This window comes from Phasianus colchicus, chromosome 19, assembly GCF_987193195.1.
Source record: "Phasianus colchicus chromosome 19, bPhaCol1.hap1.1, whole genome shotgun sequence".
In the NCBI taxonomy this organism is placed as follows: domain Eukaryota; kingdom Metazoa; phylum Chordata; class Aves; order Galliformes; family Phasianidae; genus Phasianus; species Phasianus colchicus.
This window is the reverse complement of record NC_143454.1, coordinates 8,426,238-8,443,714: the sequence shown is the minus strand read 5'-3', so window position 1 is coordinate 8,443,714 and position 17,477 is coordinate 8,426,238. Positions and strand designations below refer to the sequence as shown.

The 17,477-nt window shown below is 46.5% G+C and overlaps 2 protein-coding genes across 4 annotated transcripts; one reads left to right on the top strand and one right to left on the bottom strand.

Annotated features, from left to right (window-relative positions):
- Positions 1–59: 59 nt before the first annotated feature.
- Positions 60–3,599, top strand: UCK1 (uridine-cytidine kinase 1). Its single transcript, XM_031601758.2, has 7 exons — positions 60–213; positions 305–464; positions 574–670; positions 759–901; positions 1,002–1,096; positions 1,622–1,670; positions 2,073–3,599. The coding sequence occupies exons 1-7, from the start codon at positions 127–129 to the stop codon at positions 2,258–2,260; spliced, it is 819 nt and encodes a 272-aa protein (XP_031457618.1). The 5' UTR covers positions 60–126; the 3' UTR covers positions 2,261–3,599.
- A 327-nt stretch (positions 3,600–3,926) lies between these two features.
- Positions 3,927–17,338, bottom strand: POMT1 (protein O-mannosyltransferase 1). Of its 3 annotated transcripts, none has more exons than XM_090121195.1 (22): positions 17,207–17,338; positions 16,554–16,676; positions 15,594–15,737; positions 15,233–15,339; positions 14,605–14,655; positions 14,135–14,281; positions 13,588–13,699; positions 12,843–12,908; positions 12,185–12,278; positions 11,565–11,720; positions 10,533–10,663; positions 10,199–10,294; positions 8,791–8,883; positions 7,951–8,047; positions 7,764–7,856; positions 7,160–7,280; positions 6,706–6,803; positions 6,076–6,207; positions 5,553–5,679; positions 4,988–5,165; positions 4,594–4,785; positions 3,927–4,359 (listed from the first exon to the last, which is right to left on the bottom strand). In XM_090121195.1, the coding sequence occupies exons 3-21, from the start codon at positions 15,713–15,715 to the stop codon at positions 4,608–4,610; spliced, it is 2,199 nt and encodes a 732-aa protein (XP_089977321.1). In that variant the 5' UTR covers positions 15,716–15,737; positions 16,554–16,676; positions 17,207–17,338; the 3' UTR covers positions 3,927–4,359; positions 4,594–4,607. The 3 variants fall into 3 exon arrangements, with proteins under 3 accessions (XP_089977321.1, XP_031457617.2, XP_089977322.1); XM_031601757.2 differs by having other exon boundaries at positions 6,094–6,207; XM_090121196.1 differs by lacking the exons at positions 3,927–4,359; positions 4,594–4,785; positions 4,988–5,165; positions 5,553–5,679 and adding an exon at positions 5,707–5,908 and having other exon boundaries at positions 5,988–6,207.
- Positions 17,339–17,477: the final 139 nt, after the last annotated feature.

The window sequence follows — 17,477 nt, the reverse complement described above, 5'->3', positions numbered from 1 at the left end:
ACCTAAGCCACGCCCCTCGGCGAGCCCCGCCCCGTCACGTGCTCTCCGCCGCCCCGCCCCCACGGACTACATTTCCCAGCGCTCCCCGCGGCGGCGCCGCTCCGCCCGGCTCACCCCGCGCCCGCCATGGCCTCCGCCGGCGGCGCCGAGCCCGAGCGGCCGCACCCGAAGCCGTTCCTCATCGGCGTCAGCGGCGGCACCGCCAGCGGCAAAGTGAGCGCGGCTCCGGGCGCGCGGTGGCCGGGGGCGACGGTGGGGGGGAGGGGTTCGGTTCGGTTCGGTTCTGCTGATCCGCCGCCCTCAGTCCACAGTGTGCGAGAAGATCATGGAGCTGCTGGGGCAGAACGAGGTGGAGCGGCGGCAGCGCAAAGTGCTGATCCTCAGCCAGGACAGCTTCTACAAGGTGCTGACGGCCGAGCAGCAGGGCAAGGCGCTGAAGGGGCAGTACAACTTCGACCACCCGGGTACGGCGCGTCCCGGCCCGGCTGCGTCCCGCTGCCACCGCCGTGCGTGCGGCTGTCGGCGGTCCGAGCCGCAGCGAACCCCCTCCTCTCGCTCCCATCCCTCTTGCAGACGCTTTTGATAACGATTTGATGCGCGCAACCCTAAAAAACATCGTGGAGGGGAAGACGGTGGAGGTGCCGACCTACGACTTCGTGACCCATTCGAGGTACGGCGGGGTTCGGCTCGGTTCGGTTCCGTTTGTCCGCGCGGAGCTGCTCAGCACAGCGCAGCACAGCGCCGTGCCGCTCCCGCAGGATGCCGGACACCACCGTGGTTTACCCGGCCGACGTGGTGCTGTTCGAGGGCATCCTGGTGTTCTACAACCAGGACATCCGCGACATGTTCCACCTGCGGCTCTTTGTGGACACGGACTCCGACGTGAGGCTGTCCCGTAGAGGTACGACCCGCCGGCCGTTCTGCTGCTGCCGGTCTTTATCCGCCCATCCCCGCGATGGAACTCAGGTTTGTTTGTTTGTTTGTTTATCTTCCCGTTCCAGTTCTGCGAGATATGAAGCGCGGGAGGGACCTGGAGCAGATCCTCACGCAGTACACCACGTTTGTGAAGCCCGCGTTCGAGGAGTTCTGCTTGCCGGTACCGAGCGTTCCTCCGCATTGAGTGCTGGGGACGGAAAGAGCGGGGCGGGCGCCTGGGAGGAGCCGTAGGTGCGGCGGTGCTGGGAGCTGCCCTTGGGAGCTGGATTTTGTGAGCGAGTCCCGTGCTTCACCTCTGCCTCTCCCACTGCAAGCCCTCATGAGCCAGAGATCCCTCCTGCACTGCAGAAACCTGTAGTGGAATGCACGCTGTTCTCATTGCTGTGGCTATAGCAGCATGGGTCCCTTGGAATGAAAACACCCCTCTCTACATTTATTCTTTGAGTCTTGCAGGAGAGACCAGGTTGCAGCCCACTCTGAACAGGGAGAGAACAGAGAAACTGAGAGGCAGAGGCAAGAGTAATTTAGGTGCTTGTATGATCGAGATGTTACCAGCACAGGCAGCTTTAACTCACACCACTAGAGCATAACACGGCGTCACTCTTTGCACTCAGATTTCTGATTTCGCTAAGAACAAGACAGGCTTTTCCTATTAACAGCCTCCACCACCATTGCTGTTTTGCAGACAAAGAAGTACGCAGACGTCATCATCCCCCGAGGAGTTGACAACATGGGTAAAAGGGAGTTCAGTTCTCTGCTTGATTTCTTTAGGGGGACCACCTCTGGGGCTGGGAAGGGAGAGCACGTGGCAACCAGTGCCTTGCTGGCACGCTTCTGAGCGTGCTGTGTTCTGGTGGGGCTGCAGGGGAGGGAGATGCTCAGAGCCTGACCAGGATTAGCAGCTGCTCAGTCTGGAACAAGTGATAAGCAATTGTAGATGCAAAACAGGACACTGAGTTCAAAGCTGATGTTGCTGGTCTCTGCTGAGGTCTGACCTCACTGCAGAGGGCTGGCATAGCTTCAGTTAAAGGCTTGTTAAAACTTGAGTGAGATGGGGCTGGATGCTCCATGTGTTCCAGGTAGCTCAGCAGAGGAAGCTTACACATGTTCTGTGTTTCCCACTCCTCTCTCTGCAGTGGCTATAAACCTCATTGTCCAGCACATTCAAGACATCCTAAATGGAGACATCTGCAAGTGGCAGCGAGGGGCAGTGAATGGACATGGTCGGACCTACAAGCGCCCGTTCTCTGAGCAAGCAGAGAGCAGCAGTGTGTTGGCATCTGGCAAGAGGTCCCATCTGGAGTCCAGCAGCCGTCCACACTAAGCAGAGGCTGAAGGATTTGCCTCTGGTCCAGACCAACACTGCAGACAACTTTGGGAAAGAAAGACTGCACCAAAATGCCCGGTGAAGTGCCCTTTAAATCATCATAGCAGCAGAGGTGATAGTGGTGCGAGGAGAAGGAGGAGTTGGACTATGGCCCCTCTCCCCTCCAAACCCCTCACCCTTCCTCCCTCAGGTGGCTGAATCTATTCTATTAATCAACTCTTTAAAGGCAGTTCTACTTGCCTTCCTAATTTTCAACATGGAATCTAATGCTGAAGTTTATCCTGAAAGTAAACCAGGTGTTTAGCAAGAGATCCCATTTCCCTGATGATGCTGTTTCTTAGCAGGAAGGTTAACAGCCCGAACAGTCTCTTTTTCCAAGAGGCTCACAGTCTATTAATTTCAACAAGCAGGTACAGTCCTTACTCTTCTCCTGCCTTGCTGTGACCCTTAAGTTCTCACACTTCTCTCCTGCTGGCCAACCTTGGCAACCTGTAGCAGCTTGTGGGGACAGGAACACAACTTCATGAGCACAACCACAGAGGAATCTCTCCCCCAAGTTAGAGAGAGGTCTGGAACAAAGGGAAACTTACTCTTCATTGAGGGACAGGCCCAAGAAGCAGCGTGGTTCTCGTTCCTACAAAGTGATACCTTTCTAAACTACTGCACCTTGCTGTGCTGTATGCAGAGAAGGCTTCTATTTTTGTACCCAAACAGTGTTTCCTTTACCACGGTTACCTGAACGTGTGAGCTCCAACTGGATTGAGTTGCTCAAGAGAACAGAAACCTGACCTTGTCAGTGTTAGTGTCTTTTAGGGCATTTCTGTACTGGTGGTTGCAGATTCTGCTGGGCAGAATCCATCCACTTCCAGAGCTGGGTGGTAAAACTGACAAGGGGAAAGCTGTGAAACGTAAGACCCTCCTTGTGATGCCACAAACAGCTATCTATCTAAACGTGGTTTTACCATCAATCAGAGCACAGTGACTAAATGAATGAATGTTCTGATTTTCTAACAAAAACAACCCACAACAACAAAACCTAACAGATTAGAGGCTGGAAGTACAAACAGTGACATCCCAATTTCTGCAATTTACCCTGTATAGCTTCAGCAACATAAAGTTTCTGGTAAAGAATGTGAAATGAAGTTGGGCCTTTGAGAATGTCTGTATTACATCCATCTCAAGTCTGTAATTACAGAGTAATTTTGAGAATGGGGTGGGGGGAAATGTTACTAAGAGGGACTTTTTGATATTTTATGATTGATTTTTTTTCTAAACTTAAATCTGGCTGTGTTGGTTATGGGTGTGTAACTTTGGCTAATAAACACATGAACAAACACGAACAGAAGTGACCATTTTATATAAAAGATTTTTGTGTTACTTCTACTACACCAGTACAAAGGTCTGAACAGAAATGCTCTTACAATCAGCAGTCCTTTCTCGCTCTGTTTAAATTAGTTTTAGTTCTGTAATGGCTGAGCTTTAGAGATAAAAAAAGCAAAACAAGAAATGCAGTCTGCATGTAATACTATTGTCAGCAGTGGATGTGAGTAAAGGTTTGCTATCTGCTAATGAGCACTATCCTTCAACATTACATTTCTGCAAGTCAGACAGACAGACTTAGGGTATGAGATACTGCATTGAAGCACTAGCTGTCAGTACAGCTTTAAGGAGGAACAACACAGTGACCAAATCCTACTTTGAATGACTGTAGTGTTTGATCATACCTTCTTCGTGGGGAGAAGATGAAGACAGCCTGGAATAGCATTTGTTAAGGCAGAAAGGAATGCTACAGTAAAAAGCATCCCAGCCTGTTTAGGACTGGAGTTCTTAAGTCAGCTCCTGGCTGCTGCAGACACTAAATCAATAAAATCAACTGTGGCAGAAATACTGTGTCCCTTAGGGACTGCATGTACAGAGCTATCAGACATTCCCAGTGAAAAACCCCAGTCCTTAACTCGTACCTTCTGCTACGCTGTGAATTTCCCTGCTGGTGCAAGTCAGGCTGAGTTACCCACAATGTTTTTAACCTGAACCAGCGTGCGCAGTTCAGAGCACACTTCCTTGTTCCCATGATTCCTTCAACTTGTGGTGCAGCTCTGTAAATACAATACAGCTGTTGTTGGTAGCAGGCCATGGCACAGTGCTCGTAACACCTACATTACTACTGAGAACTTTTCTGTAACAGTATAATAAAAGAATTTTAAATTTCTTTTTCTGTTACAGCTTGATCCAAATACCATCAATTATCTGATCAGACTTTAAAAAAAATTCAGTAACACTAACAATACAATAAACTCTTGACTTTGCATAAGAGATGTGTTGTCTTTTACCTGCAACAAGACTGTCAGTGTCCCTGTTTTCTGATGAGGATGTTCCAGCTGTCCTTCCAGCGCAGGTCCTTGAGCTCAGCAACAGACAGGGGCTCCCCATAGGTCACAGGGCTGAACGTGCGATAGGCAAAGCACACTGAGGAGAACCAGGCTACAGTCAGTGCACTGAACATGCTCTTGGAAAGCAGAGATCTGGGACAAGAGAGGGAAAGAGCAGGCAGATTACATCGATGCCAGCTAACGCCACCCAGAAGGAAGATGTAAATGTGGCTTATCCTTTCTAAAGGAAAATGAAACCGTTGGGAAATAACACTGCCTTCCTGCAGCAGCTTGCCAGGGTGCCAACCCTGGAGAAAACAACTGTGTCACTTTTCTATCTGTAAAAATTACATACCTGCAGAGATGATCGCTGAGATGCTGTAATACAACGGGAATCAGGAGAATCTGGAATGTGAGGGCAGGCAAGTAGTGGTATAGGAAAAGTGTCTTCTCCATCAGAAAGAAGGGCAGGTAATTCACAACCCAACCTCCAACACAGATCTGACCAGCTGATACCCACAGCTGCCATGCATCTGCAGGAGACAGGAGAAATCTCTGACTGATATCTCAGAGCACTGACCTTGTAAATTTATGTATCTCAGAGGTCAGGGTTTGTTTGAAATAAGCCTCTCTCCACACAAGCACTATCTCTCCTTTAAGTCTATCACAAAAGGTCTCAGTACAATCCAAATCTGCTGCCTGGAGGCATCTTAACACACAGGGAGTAACTCAGACACTGTGCTAGCTCCTATACAGTCTCAAGGGGCCATGGTCACATGGCAATGACCAAAATCTTTGTGTGCCACAGGCAAAAATGTCAGGGTGAAAAAGGTGCAAAAATAATCAAGCATACAAAAAAAAAAAGGCTTTGCGTCCTTTAAAGCATAATAGACTAAGAGACACCCCCAATGGAATCAAACCTTCAGGAATATCATAAATTTTTCTTCTTCGTCGTATCAAGTACCAGAGGGACAGACACGTGTAGACCACAGCAGCAACATTGGCTGAAGCCCAGGTGCAAACATTCCCAAGGAGATGGATCTGGGCCTGCCAAACAAAATATTGTATAAGCCAGAAGTAGGAATGCACTGCAGCTCTTTTAGGTAAGTTCAAATATTATCAATATTTCACATACTTGCTAAATTAAATTTCATAGCGTGCATGGCTAGTACTGTGATCTTTCTTTCCTTATCAGAAAGCTGATGAAGTTTGCTGCTTTAAGTCTCTTTTGTAACGTATAGCACTTAAAGGATGCTACTAGAGTTCAGCTCATCTTCTGAAACAGGAAAAAATTTCTCAAGAAAAAGCTGCTTGCTTTGAAGAACTAAAAATTTTTAACACAGTAAGAGCCCAACCTGTATCAACTCCTTGGACAGAACTGCAACCCTGCTGTCACTCAGACATGTCAGAACTGAAGCCTTCCTTCACCAGGTTCACACTTACTACCACTCTGCTACTCACACCAGAGGTTGGGTGTAGCCAGTATGCAATATTTGTGTCCATTGTGATCCAATCAAGAGCAGAGGAGCTGTACTTATGTTCTGTATCTTCATTTTTCAATGTGAGTATCTTCCACTGGAAAAAAAAAAAGTAAACTGAAGGCTTTCAGAATTAGAGCAATAGCTGAGATAACAGGCATAGATTAACAGCTTCAGATGTAAGATGTTATGTTCTCAACCTGCACGTGGAAAAAGACAGTTTGTAAGTCAGGCTTGATATTTATCAATAAAATGGTTTTATTTGTCCTTAGATAATGCACTTTTCTGAGTGAAGTTCTGAAATGTCAGCAAGGGGCATTGAGACTGCTGACAAAACAACACTGCAATTCAGTTTCAGAGAACTTCTGCATGCCCAGCTGCTCTTCCTTCTCTCTCTTTTTACAGGCACTTGGGTACTCATCATTCAATAGCACAGTTGCTATCTAATGCTTAAAGAGCATTCAGATTTTTTCCTCACTAAGGAAGCCAAATTACTCTATCAGCAAGGAAGAAATAATGAATTCTCAGTCTCAGAGTCTGCAGAAATGCTTTTGTTCCTGCCCTGCATCAGAAAGGATGAAAGAAATGCATTTACCTGCAATTCTGTGAACTTTGCCATGAAGCTTAGGTTTTTACTTATATCCATCCGTGTAGGAGAGTGGAGTTCCACTTCCCTCTCTTTTTGCTCTTGGCCTGGAAGAAGAAAAACACTGTTCAGAAACAACAACATAACAGCCAGAAACCCAGAAAGGGAGGGCCCACATGATATACCCCCGGCTCCTCAGGCTCCAGGCAGCCCTTCAGCATTGTGCAGTCCAACTGTATGAGCTCTCTGAGGAGATCTGTAAGGATTCTGACACTAGTAGAACTAGCTCACTGAAAAACTGCCCAAATCTACTACTCAGACTGAGTGTGGCTGAGACCTCACCATGTCAGTGACACTGGGAACACACCCACTCCATCCCAATTCCACTAGACTAAGTACATCTACGTACACTGCAGGAAGCTCCCCATCTGATCTATGCTCAGAGAACATGGCTGAGACATACTTTTCCCATATCTGTGCTCTTCCACGTTCCACACCATGCTCTGGTGGTAGCCTTTGGACAGCTTCTCTCCAACCACCTCCAGCTGCCGGTATCCCCACTCAGGTAAAGATGCTCCACTGAGCTGAAAGTGAAAGTGCAACTTACAGTCCTGTTACTTGGAACCTCAGGCTGGAAGTTCCTTGGCCTGGCTGTGCAGCCCATCACAGCAAGGGCCTGCTACAAAGTACAGGACGAGTCACCACACAGTACATCTGAACAGATGCTACAGCCATGAAGTCAGCGATTCTGGCAACCTTTGTGAAGAGATCCTTCACTATTCCATCTGCTGTCAAATACTACACACAGCCTCAGCATCTAAGGCTCACTTGTGTACAGTGGTCATAACTTTCTGAGAATCAGGAGAGCTGTGCATGCTGAGAAAGAACGAAGCAACTACCTGAAACACATGCCTCCCTTTTACCACGTTGAGCAAGTTCACTATTTCCCTGAATTAATTTATGTTTGTTTCACGTAGTTTAGGCATTTTAGAGAGATCAGTATTTTATGAAATTATCAGAGTTGGATGGAGGAAAAACTGTAGGAAAATAAACATAAATCCACTTACCTTTAGCACTGCAGAGGTATTCACGTGAACAAGCCTCACTTCTGACAGAATGGTTTTCCACACATCCGTGTCAGACTCACGATTTACAATTTCCTGCAATGGTGAGATGTCTTTTGATTGGCTTTTTATCTCAGCTACTTTTGGCAAAAAAAAATGATGAGCTCCTTTCCTCCCTTTGATCACTCACCACTCTCCAGAGGTTCTGTGCTGGCATGGAAATGTTATAATCAATATAGCAGGAAACTTCTTGGGAGTGGGGGCTAAGAGGGGCGGCAACATCGTGCCTGTAAGACAAAGTAAGCATCCTCAGATCCTCTAAGACCATTTCCCAAATTCATATAAAAACATACCCATAAAGGAACAAGATTGGCTTAGTTTAAAAGCAAATAATCCAAGTAATCCATTTAAAAAGACTACACTGTTTACTCTGAAAGAGAACACTACTCACTACCAAGAGCTGCCAGCAGCAGCCACAGAGGAAGCCAATACAGACAACTGCTACCCTGGGCTGAAGAACAAGCACTGATTGTGACAAACAGGGATGCTGTTCACTTGCTTTTCCAAAAATGAACAAATTGGGTTCAGAAGGAACATAGCAAAGACCCACAATTCAGAATGCCTCCCCCCTTCCCAAGCAGAGCAACATTCCAATGCCGACTGACTCCCTTTTGAAAGCAGCCAGGAGGCCACTTTCAAACTGCAGTCTTTGCAGAAGAGCCAAGAATCCGTGGCAATGAGCCATGGCACACTGAAGCCTCCAACACATTCTCCTAACTTTCTGAGTGCACCCTTCACACAGGTGAAGTCAGCAGAGGCAGCAGATGGCTTTAAGTTAACTGTCACTCACAACACTGCCTGAGTATTTTGGAGAGGGGGCAGGCAAGGAGGAAGGGTGAGGACTCACCAAGGGATCTATGTATTTAAGAATCTGAATTATCATGAATTGTCACTCCTACCCCCACCATTTTGGGCATCAATCAATGATGCCCAAAGTCGTGGCAGAGCAAAGGACAAGGAAAGGACTTACGTGTTGAGGTACCGAGTTGTGATGCCGTGGACCAGCTGCACGATGTGCCCATGCCTGACAGGACGGGGTGGGTTACTCACCACCAGCTGCTGCCTGGTGGAGTAACACATGAGAGGAAGTGGTCATATTCTTTTTTCTGACTTATGCAACCTTGTCATGAGCAAACTGTTAGGTCAAAATACTGCAGTAGGGACAGATACCTAGGCATTATGATAGGAAAACCAAGTAATCTAGAGAATACACTTGAATGGAAAGAAAGCTCATCAAGGTAGAGACAAATTAAGGGCAGAATGACTCAGGGGATTGGCAATGGGATACAAACACTCCAGCCACTAAGACAGTGGTCCTAATTTAGGTCAGTCAGGAACAAGTTCAGATTATTCCCACACTACAGCTGTTGGGTGCCTTCTGCGAAATGTAAGTGCTTCAAAAGTCTGGCAGGCGTTGTTACTACAACTGATGTCACTTTTGGCAGGACCACAACAGAGATCAATAGCTATCATTTCCACCACAGAGACCAAACTCTTATCCTCTGGACAGGGCTAACACATGTTTTGGCAAGGAGGAACTTTGTTGTTCACTCAACTGCTGCCTGTACTCCGTTGTTCTACAGCAGAACTTCACATCCTCCAGGGCAATTTGAGGAAATTTAAGTAGATACTGGCTATCTGTGGTTCTCACAAAGATTCTGTTAGAATCCCTACTTGAAAGCTTTGCACTATTGACAGGCTTCCCCAGTGTAGATATGATTTATAATGGCATACAATCCTTTGGGTAGAACCATTTATGCCGTTCCCAGAGCAACATTAGAAGCCTACAAAAGCAACTTTTTGATCAGTATGCAATGATATCACACAAGGGCTTTCAGAGGCAGAACTGCAAAAACAAAGAGTCCTGCTCTCCACTGACAATTAAAATGACAAAATGCTTTAGCACAAACCAAGCCCTTTCATGCTCAGACACCCACTTGGAACCCCTCCTAATGCAGCAGATTCTGAAGCTCATCCCACATTTTCAGTGCAAAGAAATACTCATTCTGCAGAAATGATTTTTAGTGTCTTCTGAGACCCATTCAAGATTGATAGAACTCATCAAAACACTCTAAATGCCACGGCTCACATACTTCAAAAAGCAGAACTCTGCTTTCACGCAAAGCACCTGAACAGTTCCCATCAATCTCATAACTCTTTAAAGTTCCCCTTGCGCACAGCACAAACCACAAATTGGGCAGATGCAGTTCATACAGAATTTCTAAGTCCTCACTAATGCTTCTACCATGTAGGAGCAGCATACAAACAGCCACCTTTACCAGCTCTGCAGCTGAAAGTGATTGCTCATGATCACATATGGCCTCTATATCAAAGTCATGCTTGAAACAGTTTAGTATTTAGATCTCTTGCATACTCACATTCCAGGATCTTTGACAATCCACCAGTTGTTCACATCCTTAAAGGGATAACAGGTCACCTGTTGCTGATGAGAACTACCTCGGCCATTCTCATACCTTTACAGAAGTACAAAAAAAAAAAAAAAAAAAGAACAGGTGTGTAACAGCACATTTCTGTGCTTCACAGTCACTGCACACAAACCAGCACCACATCACTGGCTCCACTCCTACAGACCACAGAGAAGCCATGCATTTGCAGTGTTCTCCAAAGGCTTAATGATTACCAGGACCTAAACTGACAGAGAACCAGGGCACACTTCGACCCTAACAATATAAAACCAACCAGATTTCTCACCTGATGGGATAAGTATTCGTGTGAGAATGGAGCCAACACTGCATGGGCTTGCCCAGCACGTTCCGCAGAGTAATCTGAGAGCCATAGGCCACCTCTAAGGGCTGGCCCTGAGTGATCCGAGCCAGCCCACCCTGAGAAGCATAATAACAGGATAAGTAGGAATAAAAAGAAACAACCTGGAGGCTGTTCAAACACTATTTAGAGTCACTTGTCACTTCAACACAGCAGTATCTTAGCACAGTGCTTTCTCATCTGATGTTATCTACAAAAATCAAATCTTGTATCATTTTCAGCAGAAAGTAAATACACCAAAGCCTGTACCAGCACTGCACAATCAATAGGTGCACAAAGGCTAGGCTTAGTAAGATTATCACGATGGATAATCAAAATAAATGGAAATGCTCACCGGTGTCATAGGCTCACAGCAAACTCCACAAGGAGCAATCTCCAGAAAGAGATCCTTCCTCAGTGGCAGTCAGCACTCCAATGGGATCTAGGAGAGGTGCAGCCAGGCACCACCCCTTCTGGTAGCACAGGAGAATTGCCTTCACCTGTGCTCCCACAGCTGACTCACTACTTGCCTCAGGTGGTCAATCAGAGGTCCAGGCTGTGATCTACAGTTCCCACACAAGGTCCTTAAGGAATATCCCTTGCTGTTTCATGCTATTTCAATAGACAAACTAAGTACTTATCTATAGAAGCTCAGACTATCTTGCATTTTAAACTTACACTTAGGACATGAACTCAATTAAGAGTTCAGCACTGTATCTACAACTGCAGTTTCCTGTAGGAAAGGACAGATCTTCAGCCTAGAGTGAAGCCTTGGCTGACTGGAAGAAAAGCTTTCATCTGCTATTAGGATTTCAGTCCTCATTTTTCAACTTAAAGCCATACCACAGCAGCAAAGTAATAAAATGACATAAAGGGAACAAATATGCAGGATCAAAGGAACAAGAACGCAGACCTTTCTCCTAACAATGAACACAAGAAACATTTCCTCCCCTTCTCCCCTAATAAATCTGTTTCCCTTACCTCTAAGCTGGCTTGGAAAGCGCTTGTCATAATCTGGTCGTGAGGCCCAGAGCGATACAGCAAAGTCAAGTGGACATAGAAGAAGGACAGGTACGTGGCCACTGGGATGATGAGGAGGGTCAGTCCCCTAGCTAGGAAATGGCACACCAAGGAAACCTAGAAGAACATAGAGAACTCACTGCTTTCATGCTCCAAGTATTAAAAATCCTAAAAATATCAGTGCAGAGCCTTGCTTTGTTTGTCTATTCTTGAGTTCCCCCAATCACCCCTTACTCATCTGTAACTTCGAGGACAGCTGGATAATCTCCACTGAGGATCTGAACTGGAGCCAACAGGAGTTCTGTGAAACACTACAGATTCTGAGCCACAAATCACCAAGGCACAGATAAGAGCAGAAAAGCCAGTCAGACATGCATGCTTTTCTTAAACTTAACTCCATATTCCTCAGCAACTGAGCTGAAAAACTGTTCTACGACATGAAGGTTTGCAGACTACAACAAGGAATGCTAGTGTAAAAAACAGCTACAGCCAGCATTGTTATCTGTGGGCTTGCAAGGCTCCCAGGTGGCTCCCGCTCTGCTAAGTTACACGTGGTTTATTTTGCATGTTGCACCACCTACATTTGACAAGTTCTGGTCTCCTAACATGTGCCAGAAGTGGAGTCCTGCAATGACCAGGAGCAGCATATAGGTAAATAGGCCCATGTATTTCACTCTGAAAAGAGAATGCACAAAAACTGAACAAGGTTAAGAACTACACAGATCTATGGCTATTATTCAATGCATGACGTAAATGTTCAAGCTTTCTCTTGAACCAGATGCATTTAAGTCCTAGGGCTTAGGTTTGTGACTAGTTTGGTACAAAAACATAAATAAGCTTCAAGGCTTTATAACAGTTGATGATGTCATTTGTTTGCTCGTTACATTAAATAACTGCAGTGACAAAGACAGTGAACCCTCCTGAAAACAAAGTGGCACATCAGCACTGAGTCCCTAAATTTGGACTTACTGAAGCTTGAGGTGATGAGGAGGGAGAGGTGAAACACTGCTGATATCATGTAACATAAGGCCATCTCCACAAAACACTTAGATAATACCCCTAATGCCTGGTTTTGCCTGCTGACAGCTGACCAGCAGTCTAACTCATAAAAAATCATGAGGATGTCTGCTCAGAACAGCACCAAGAACAGGCCTTGAAAATCTGAAGCACCGCCAATACCTCAGATGGCAGGCAGGAATGTCAGCTTACTGCAACACAGCCCAATGTGCCACCACTTACCCAACAGCACAAGAACAAGCTACTCCAGACAACAGAAGCCAAAACCACCACCTTCCGGAGAAGGAACTGAAATAAAAGGACAAAGGGAACAGTGTTATGGTGACATCTGAGCACACTCTTAAGATCCTGAATTCAGGTAGTTTGACTTCAAAAACAAATCTGCTATTCCTTATTCTACGCAGAGGTATCTCGTTCTGAACCTCCCAAACCACAAACTCAGATCTACAGGATGTTCTCAAATGTACCTCCCTGTTTCCTGAAAAGCAATACCAAACACTATCTCCCTTCTGATACCAAATATAAAAGAAATGCATTAAGCCACTTGCTAGGCTCAGTTTGCAGATGATTTTACTTTACTCCAGATTACATCAGTTTATCCTCTGCAAGGATCAGAGAATGTGTGAAGTCACAATAGAAGAGATACAGATACCCAGATTCAGTGGTATCAAAGGAGCACAAATGATGAATTTAACATCTGTGTTTCTGTGTATGGAAGGAAATATTAAAATTAAAAAAACAGGTGGATAAAGAAATGCTCCAAGGGGATTTTATGTTTATTATAAAATAAAGACAATCTTAGTATCAGTTAAAATAGTCTCCAACTCTGCTCAGAACAATAAACTCCTGGGGCAGTTGTACGAGGTGAGTTACAATAAAGTGAAATAACTTAAAGAAAAAAACAATAGAATCTATAACAGAGTCACCACAAGAATATCCAAAAGGATGAGAGACAATTCAGCTTTACCTGTGTCTCTGCAAATTGTAGAACTTCAGGTAGGACAAAACTGCAAGCAGGATAAAAAAAATCAATATGGATTCCAGAAGCATGAACCTTGACTGAGTGATCAGAGAGTTCTCTGCCAGAAAAGAGACAGACACAAAATCAGAAAAACACCTCAGACAATCACATTATTACCCAGCAGAAGGACCTGCCTGCCCCTTTCAGGACAGCCAATTCATACACAGTTCTACTGGCTGCAGTACAGAGGTGCTGGGGTGCTGGGCTTAAAGGAACAAAACCTTTCCAGCATGAGCAAAGTACATGGTCAGTGTCTCCAAAGACAAAGAAACAGACAATAAGCAGAGTCTGCCAAGAGGCAGAGAAAGCTGCTGTGTTTGCCTACAAGAGGCAAGGTGCTGGCAGACCTGGACAGATGCTTCTCAAGGTAACAAAAGTCAAGGCAGTGCTCCATTTATGTGCTCTACAGTTTCAAAGGGGAAAATTGACTGTTCTCTCCCTGTATGAAGGACTCACAGTTCTTTACAGTTTATTCCCCAGGAAATAAATTTACCTAAGAGAATCAGAAGAGCAGCTCCAAGCGCAGCACAGTGGGAGAACTGCAGTTCTACCAAAATCTGGTATGCCAAGGGGATGCAGAGAGCACCAGCCAGTGCTGGCAGGAACCGCAAGGAGCACACAGGAACGTTTGTGCTATATTCTGAAATCAGAGGGAAAAGAGACACACACAAATACGGAAGATGCTAATTGCAGATAAGCCAGATCAACACAACTACAACTACATTCAGTGAGTTGCTGAATTTAATTTCTGCTTTTAGTACTTTATTGGCAGGCTTGTATTGCTAAAACTGTTTTAACTGATTTTAAAAGTTTGTGCTATAGAAACATAATATCTTAAATTTCCATTAGTGACATGAAGGTGTCAGATAAAACATTTTTTCCACTAGGCAGGCAAAAGGAATGCCAGCTGCTGAAATACGACCTTTTTCCCAAAAGAATGAGACAGTGAAAAACAGTTTTTACCAGCTCCAATCCTGTTCCATAAGAAGTTTCCATCAAATCCTCCTAAGTAACCTACAACATAAGCAACAATTCAGAACTTCCAGTGTCAAAACAAGTATAAAAACACGTGCTAAACTCCTGGAACAATTTCTCAAACACACAGTTTGCCTATGCATGAAAGCCCTCTTTCCCAAAAGGATCCTCTTTTGTACTGTTCTGCCTGCAGCAGTGCTTGATAATGTGCAGAGGTACAAAGAATATAAAGTGGGAACAACAGATTCTCAGTGACAAAGTTATCTGCATATTTAATCTCTCCTTCCCATATAGACAGCTTTATGCTGTGCATTTCCAAACTACAGAATGGAACTTAGGCCTCAAAGTCTGCTTGCTGCCTACTATTTCTAGTCAGCAGCAGCACTCATTTTGCCTAAGAATGAGGTAATGGATACCTGTCTCCATCACTTTCCCAGTCCTCCTGCAGCAGTCCTGTACCAGTACTAAATAAAGGAAATACCAATTCTCTCCACATCAGAATCTCTCAGCTGCCTCGGGCTTTTCCCAATGAGAGGATCTGACAACTTCTAATCAGTACTTCTTTCTTCCAGAGCAACAGGCAATAGACACTGCTCAATTTCAGGAGGCATCTTACCTCCCAAAGCTAGCAGCATATGGCCAAGCGGCGGGCCGCTGTCATCCACAAAGAAGATTCTCTTCATGTAGAGGGAAACAAATTGGCCATAATAAACTTCATCAAAACTGAAACACAAGAGACACAGACACGTCAAGTCTAATTACAAGGACCCTGCTGGCTACAAAAAGAGCAGGAAAAGAAACACTGACACGTTGGCTAACGATACAACACAGTGTGGCAGCTTTGGCCCCCTTATCTTCACCTCCAGGGTTCTATTAGAGAGACATTCTCTGCTCTTTCATCCCCTTATGCTAACCCACAAATGCTTAAAAAATAAAAGTCCATGTTGCTCTAGTGGGAAGTAAACTATTCTACTCACACAACAGCACGTGGATAGGAAAGCCCCCATAGACGGCTCATTAATCCCACGACAGTCAGCGCCACAAGGCTGAGGTTTATCTCTGCAGTAACCACAACTGGCTTCTTCAGAAATCCCAACATCCTGTCAAAGGTCTGTCCAGGCCTTCAAGAACAGAGAAGCACAGCAATCACCATTTCACTCAAAATCTGGTTGAAGATCATTTGACAGCAAGCACACATTGCTACTTTCCATCATTGGCAGCTCATGGTAACTATCTTCTGCTCCCTTGTTTTCAATTTGTGTGTTTTCAGTTGTAGCTAGCTGCTGCTAGTTCAGAGAATGGAGTTACTGAACTACCCTCTGCCCACACACACTTAACTTTTCACTTGCCCTAATTCTACATGCATGTAGGTCTCTGTCCTCAGTAGTAAGCTGGAACCATAAAACAGCTTGGGTTGGAAGGGACATGAAAGATCATCTATTTCCAGCACCCCTGCTGTGGGCAGGGCTGCCACCCTCTAAATCTGGCACTAGATCAGTCTGCCCAGGGCCCCATCCAACCCAACCTTGAACACCCGCAGGGATGGAGCAGCCACAACTTCTCTGGGCAACCTGTGCCAGCACCTCACCCCCCTCACAGTGATTCCCCAACACCTAATCTAAATCTCCCCTCTTTGTGCTAAGCAAAGCTCCTAGCCTGAACTGATGCTGCTGATAGGCAAGTCACACACTCAAACACACACACACACAAGAAAAGAAGGGTTACTTCCTTGCAAACTGGGTGTATTTGCTGACAGGATGACCTACAAACACTCCCTAAAAGCTGGCTACTGGAAACCCGAAGGTGATGTAGGACTGCAGCGCAGCCTATTGGGGGAGTGCTGCAGAATGCAGGACTGAACTGTTCTCTAAGCAGAACCACTAGAAGCTAGGCGTGCTGTCTGGAAATACCAGGCAATCAGTGCTGCAGCTCCTCACCTCGATATCACCAAAAGCTACTGGAATAAATTCTTTTGCATGGCTTTCATCAGGGATGAGCAAAGCAGGATGCAGGCACATCACTGCACCAAATGCGGTGCCACCGTCCTTGTTTCTTGCTCCCTACAAAACAAAAGTGCTGCTCAGCTACATGCTGCCATGCAGAACAGACTTTGGTAAGAAGCCCCTTGCAAAGATAGGCTCTCCATCAGCACTGGGGACACCCTGCCACTGCCCCTCTGCCTCTGGATGAGTGCAAGCCCTGGGACCCCAAAGAGCGCTGTGACAGGGAAGCAAGTCCCAGGCCTCACAAAGCTCAGACAGGAGCACAGCATAGCCCCTCACACATCCCAGAGCCCTGTAGAAGTGAATGGAACACCGCACCTCAGCCTTGTACCCCGGCTGGGAGCCTTAGGGGATGCAGAACGTCCCTCACCACCCCATTCTCCTCCTGAGATTTACGGGGAGCAGCAGGCCCGCCGGCCCCACGCCCATCCTCCACTCCCAACCTTCCCTCCCCCGCTCCACCTGCAAGCGGCCTTATGTCCGCCCTGAGCGCTCCGAGGTGAGGTGGGACCACCACCCCCTCACCACCAGGCCTCGTAGCCCCGCTTCGAGGGAACCAGGCCTCGCCCCACTCCCTCGAGCCTTACGGAGGTGACGGGGGGAGGAAGGGCAGCAGGAGCACAGCTCCGCGCCGCAGGGGCAGCGGGCCCAGGACGACCCCGACCTGAGGAGACCGCAGCCGGAAGCGCCTCAGCCCGCCGCGTTACGCCGGAAGTGACGTCAGACGCACAGAGCGCGGAAGTGGAGGCGAGCGGGGCGTCACGTTGCCATAGCAACGCCGCCATAGCAACGCCACGTCGCCGCAGCAACACCGCCCCTGCGCTGACGCTGCTCCTCCCCCCGCTCTGCGCGCCTTTA

What these genes read in the sequence shown, in the direction of transcription:
- UCK1 (XM_031601758.2), top strand. Translation starts at nt 127, where the DNA reads ATGGCCTCCGCCGGCGGCGCCGAGCCCGAGCGGCCGCACCCGAAGCCG. An exon ending in GCGGCACCGCCAGCGGCAAA is followed by an intron (nt 214 to 304) that starts GTGAGCGCGGCT and finishes CGCCGCCCTCAG; the next exon opens with TCCACAGTGTGCGAGAAGAT. An exon ending in GTACAACTTCGACCACCCGG is followed by an intron (nt 465 to 573) that starts GTACGGCGCGTC and finishes TCCCTCTTGCAG; the next exon opens with ACGCTTTTGATAACGATTTG.
- POMT1 (XM_090121195.1), bottom strand. Translation starts at nt 15,715, where the DNA reads ATGTTGGGATTTCTGAAGAAGCCAGTTGTGGTTACTGCAGAGATAAAC. An exon ending in TCCTATCCACGTGCTGTTGT is followed by an intron (nt 15,340 to 15,593) that starts GTGAGTAGAATA and finishes CTTGTGTTTCAG; the next exon opens with TTTTGATGAAGTTTATTATG. An exon ending in ACGAATACTTATCCCATCAG is followed by an intron (nt 10,295 to 10,532) that starts GTGAGAAATCTG and finishes ACTTCTGTAAAG; the next exon opens with GTATGAGAATGGCCGAGGTA.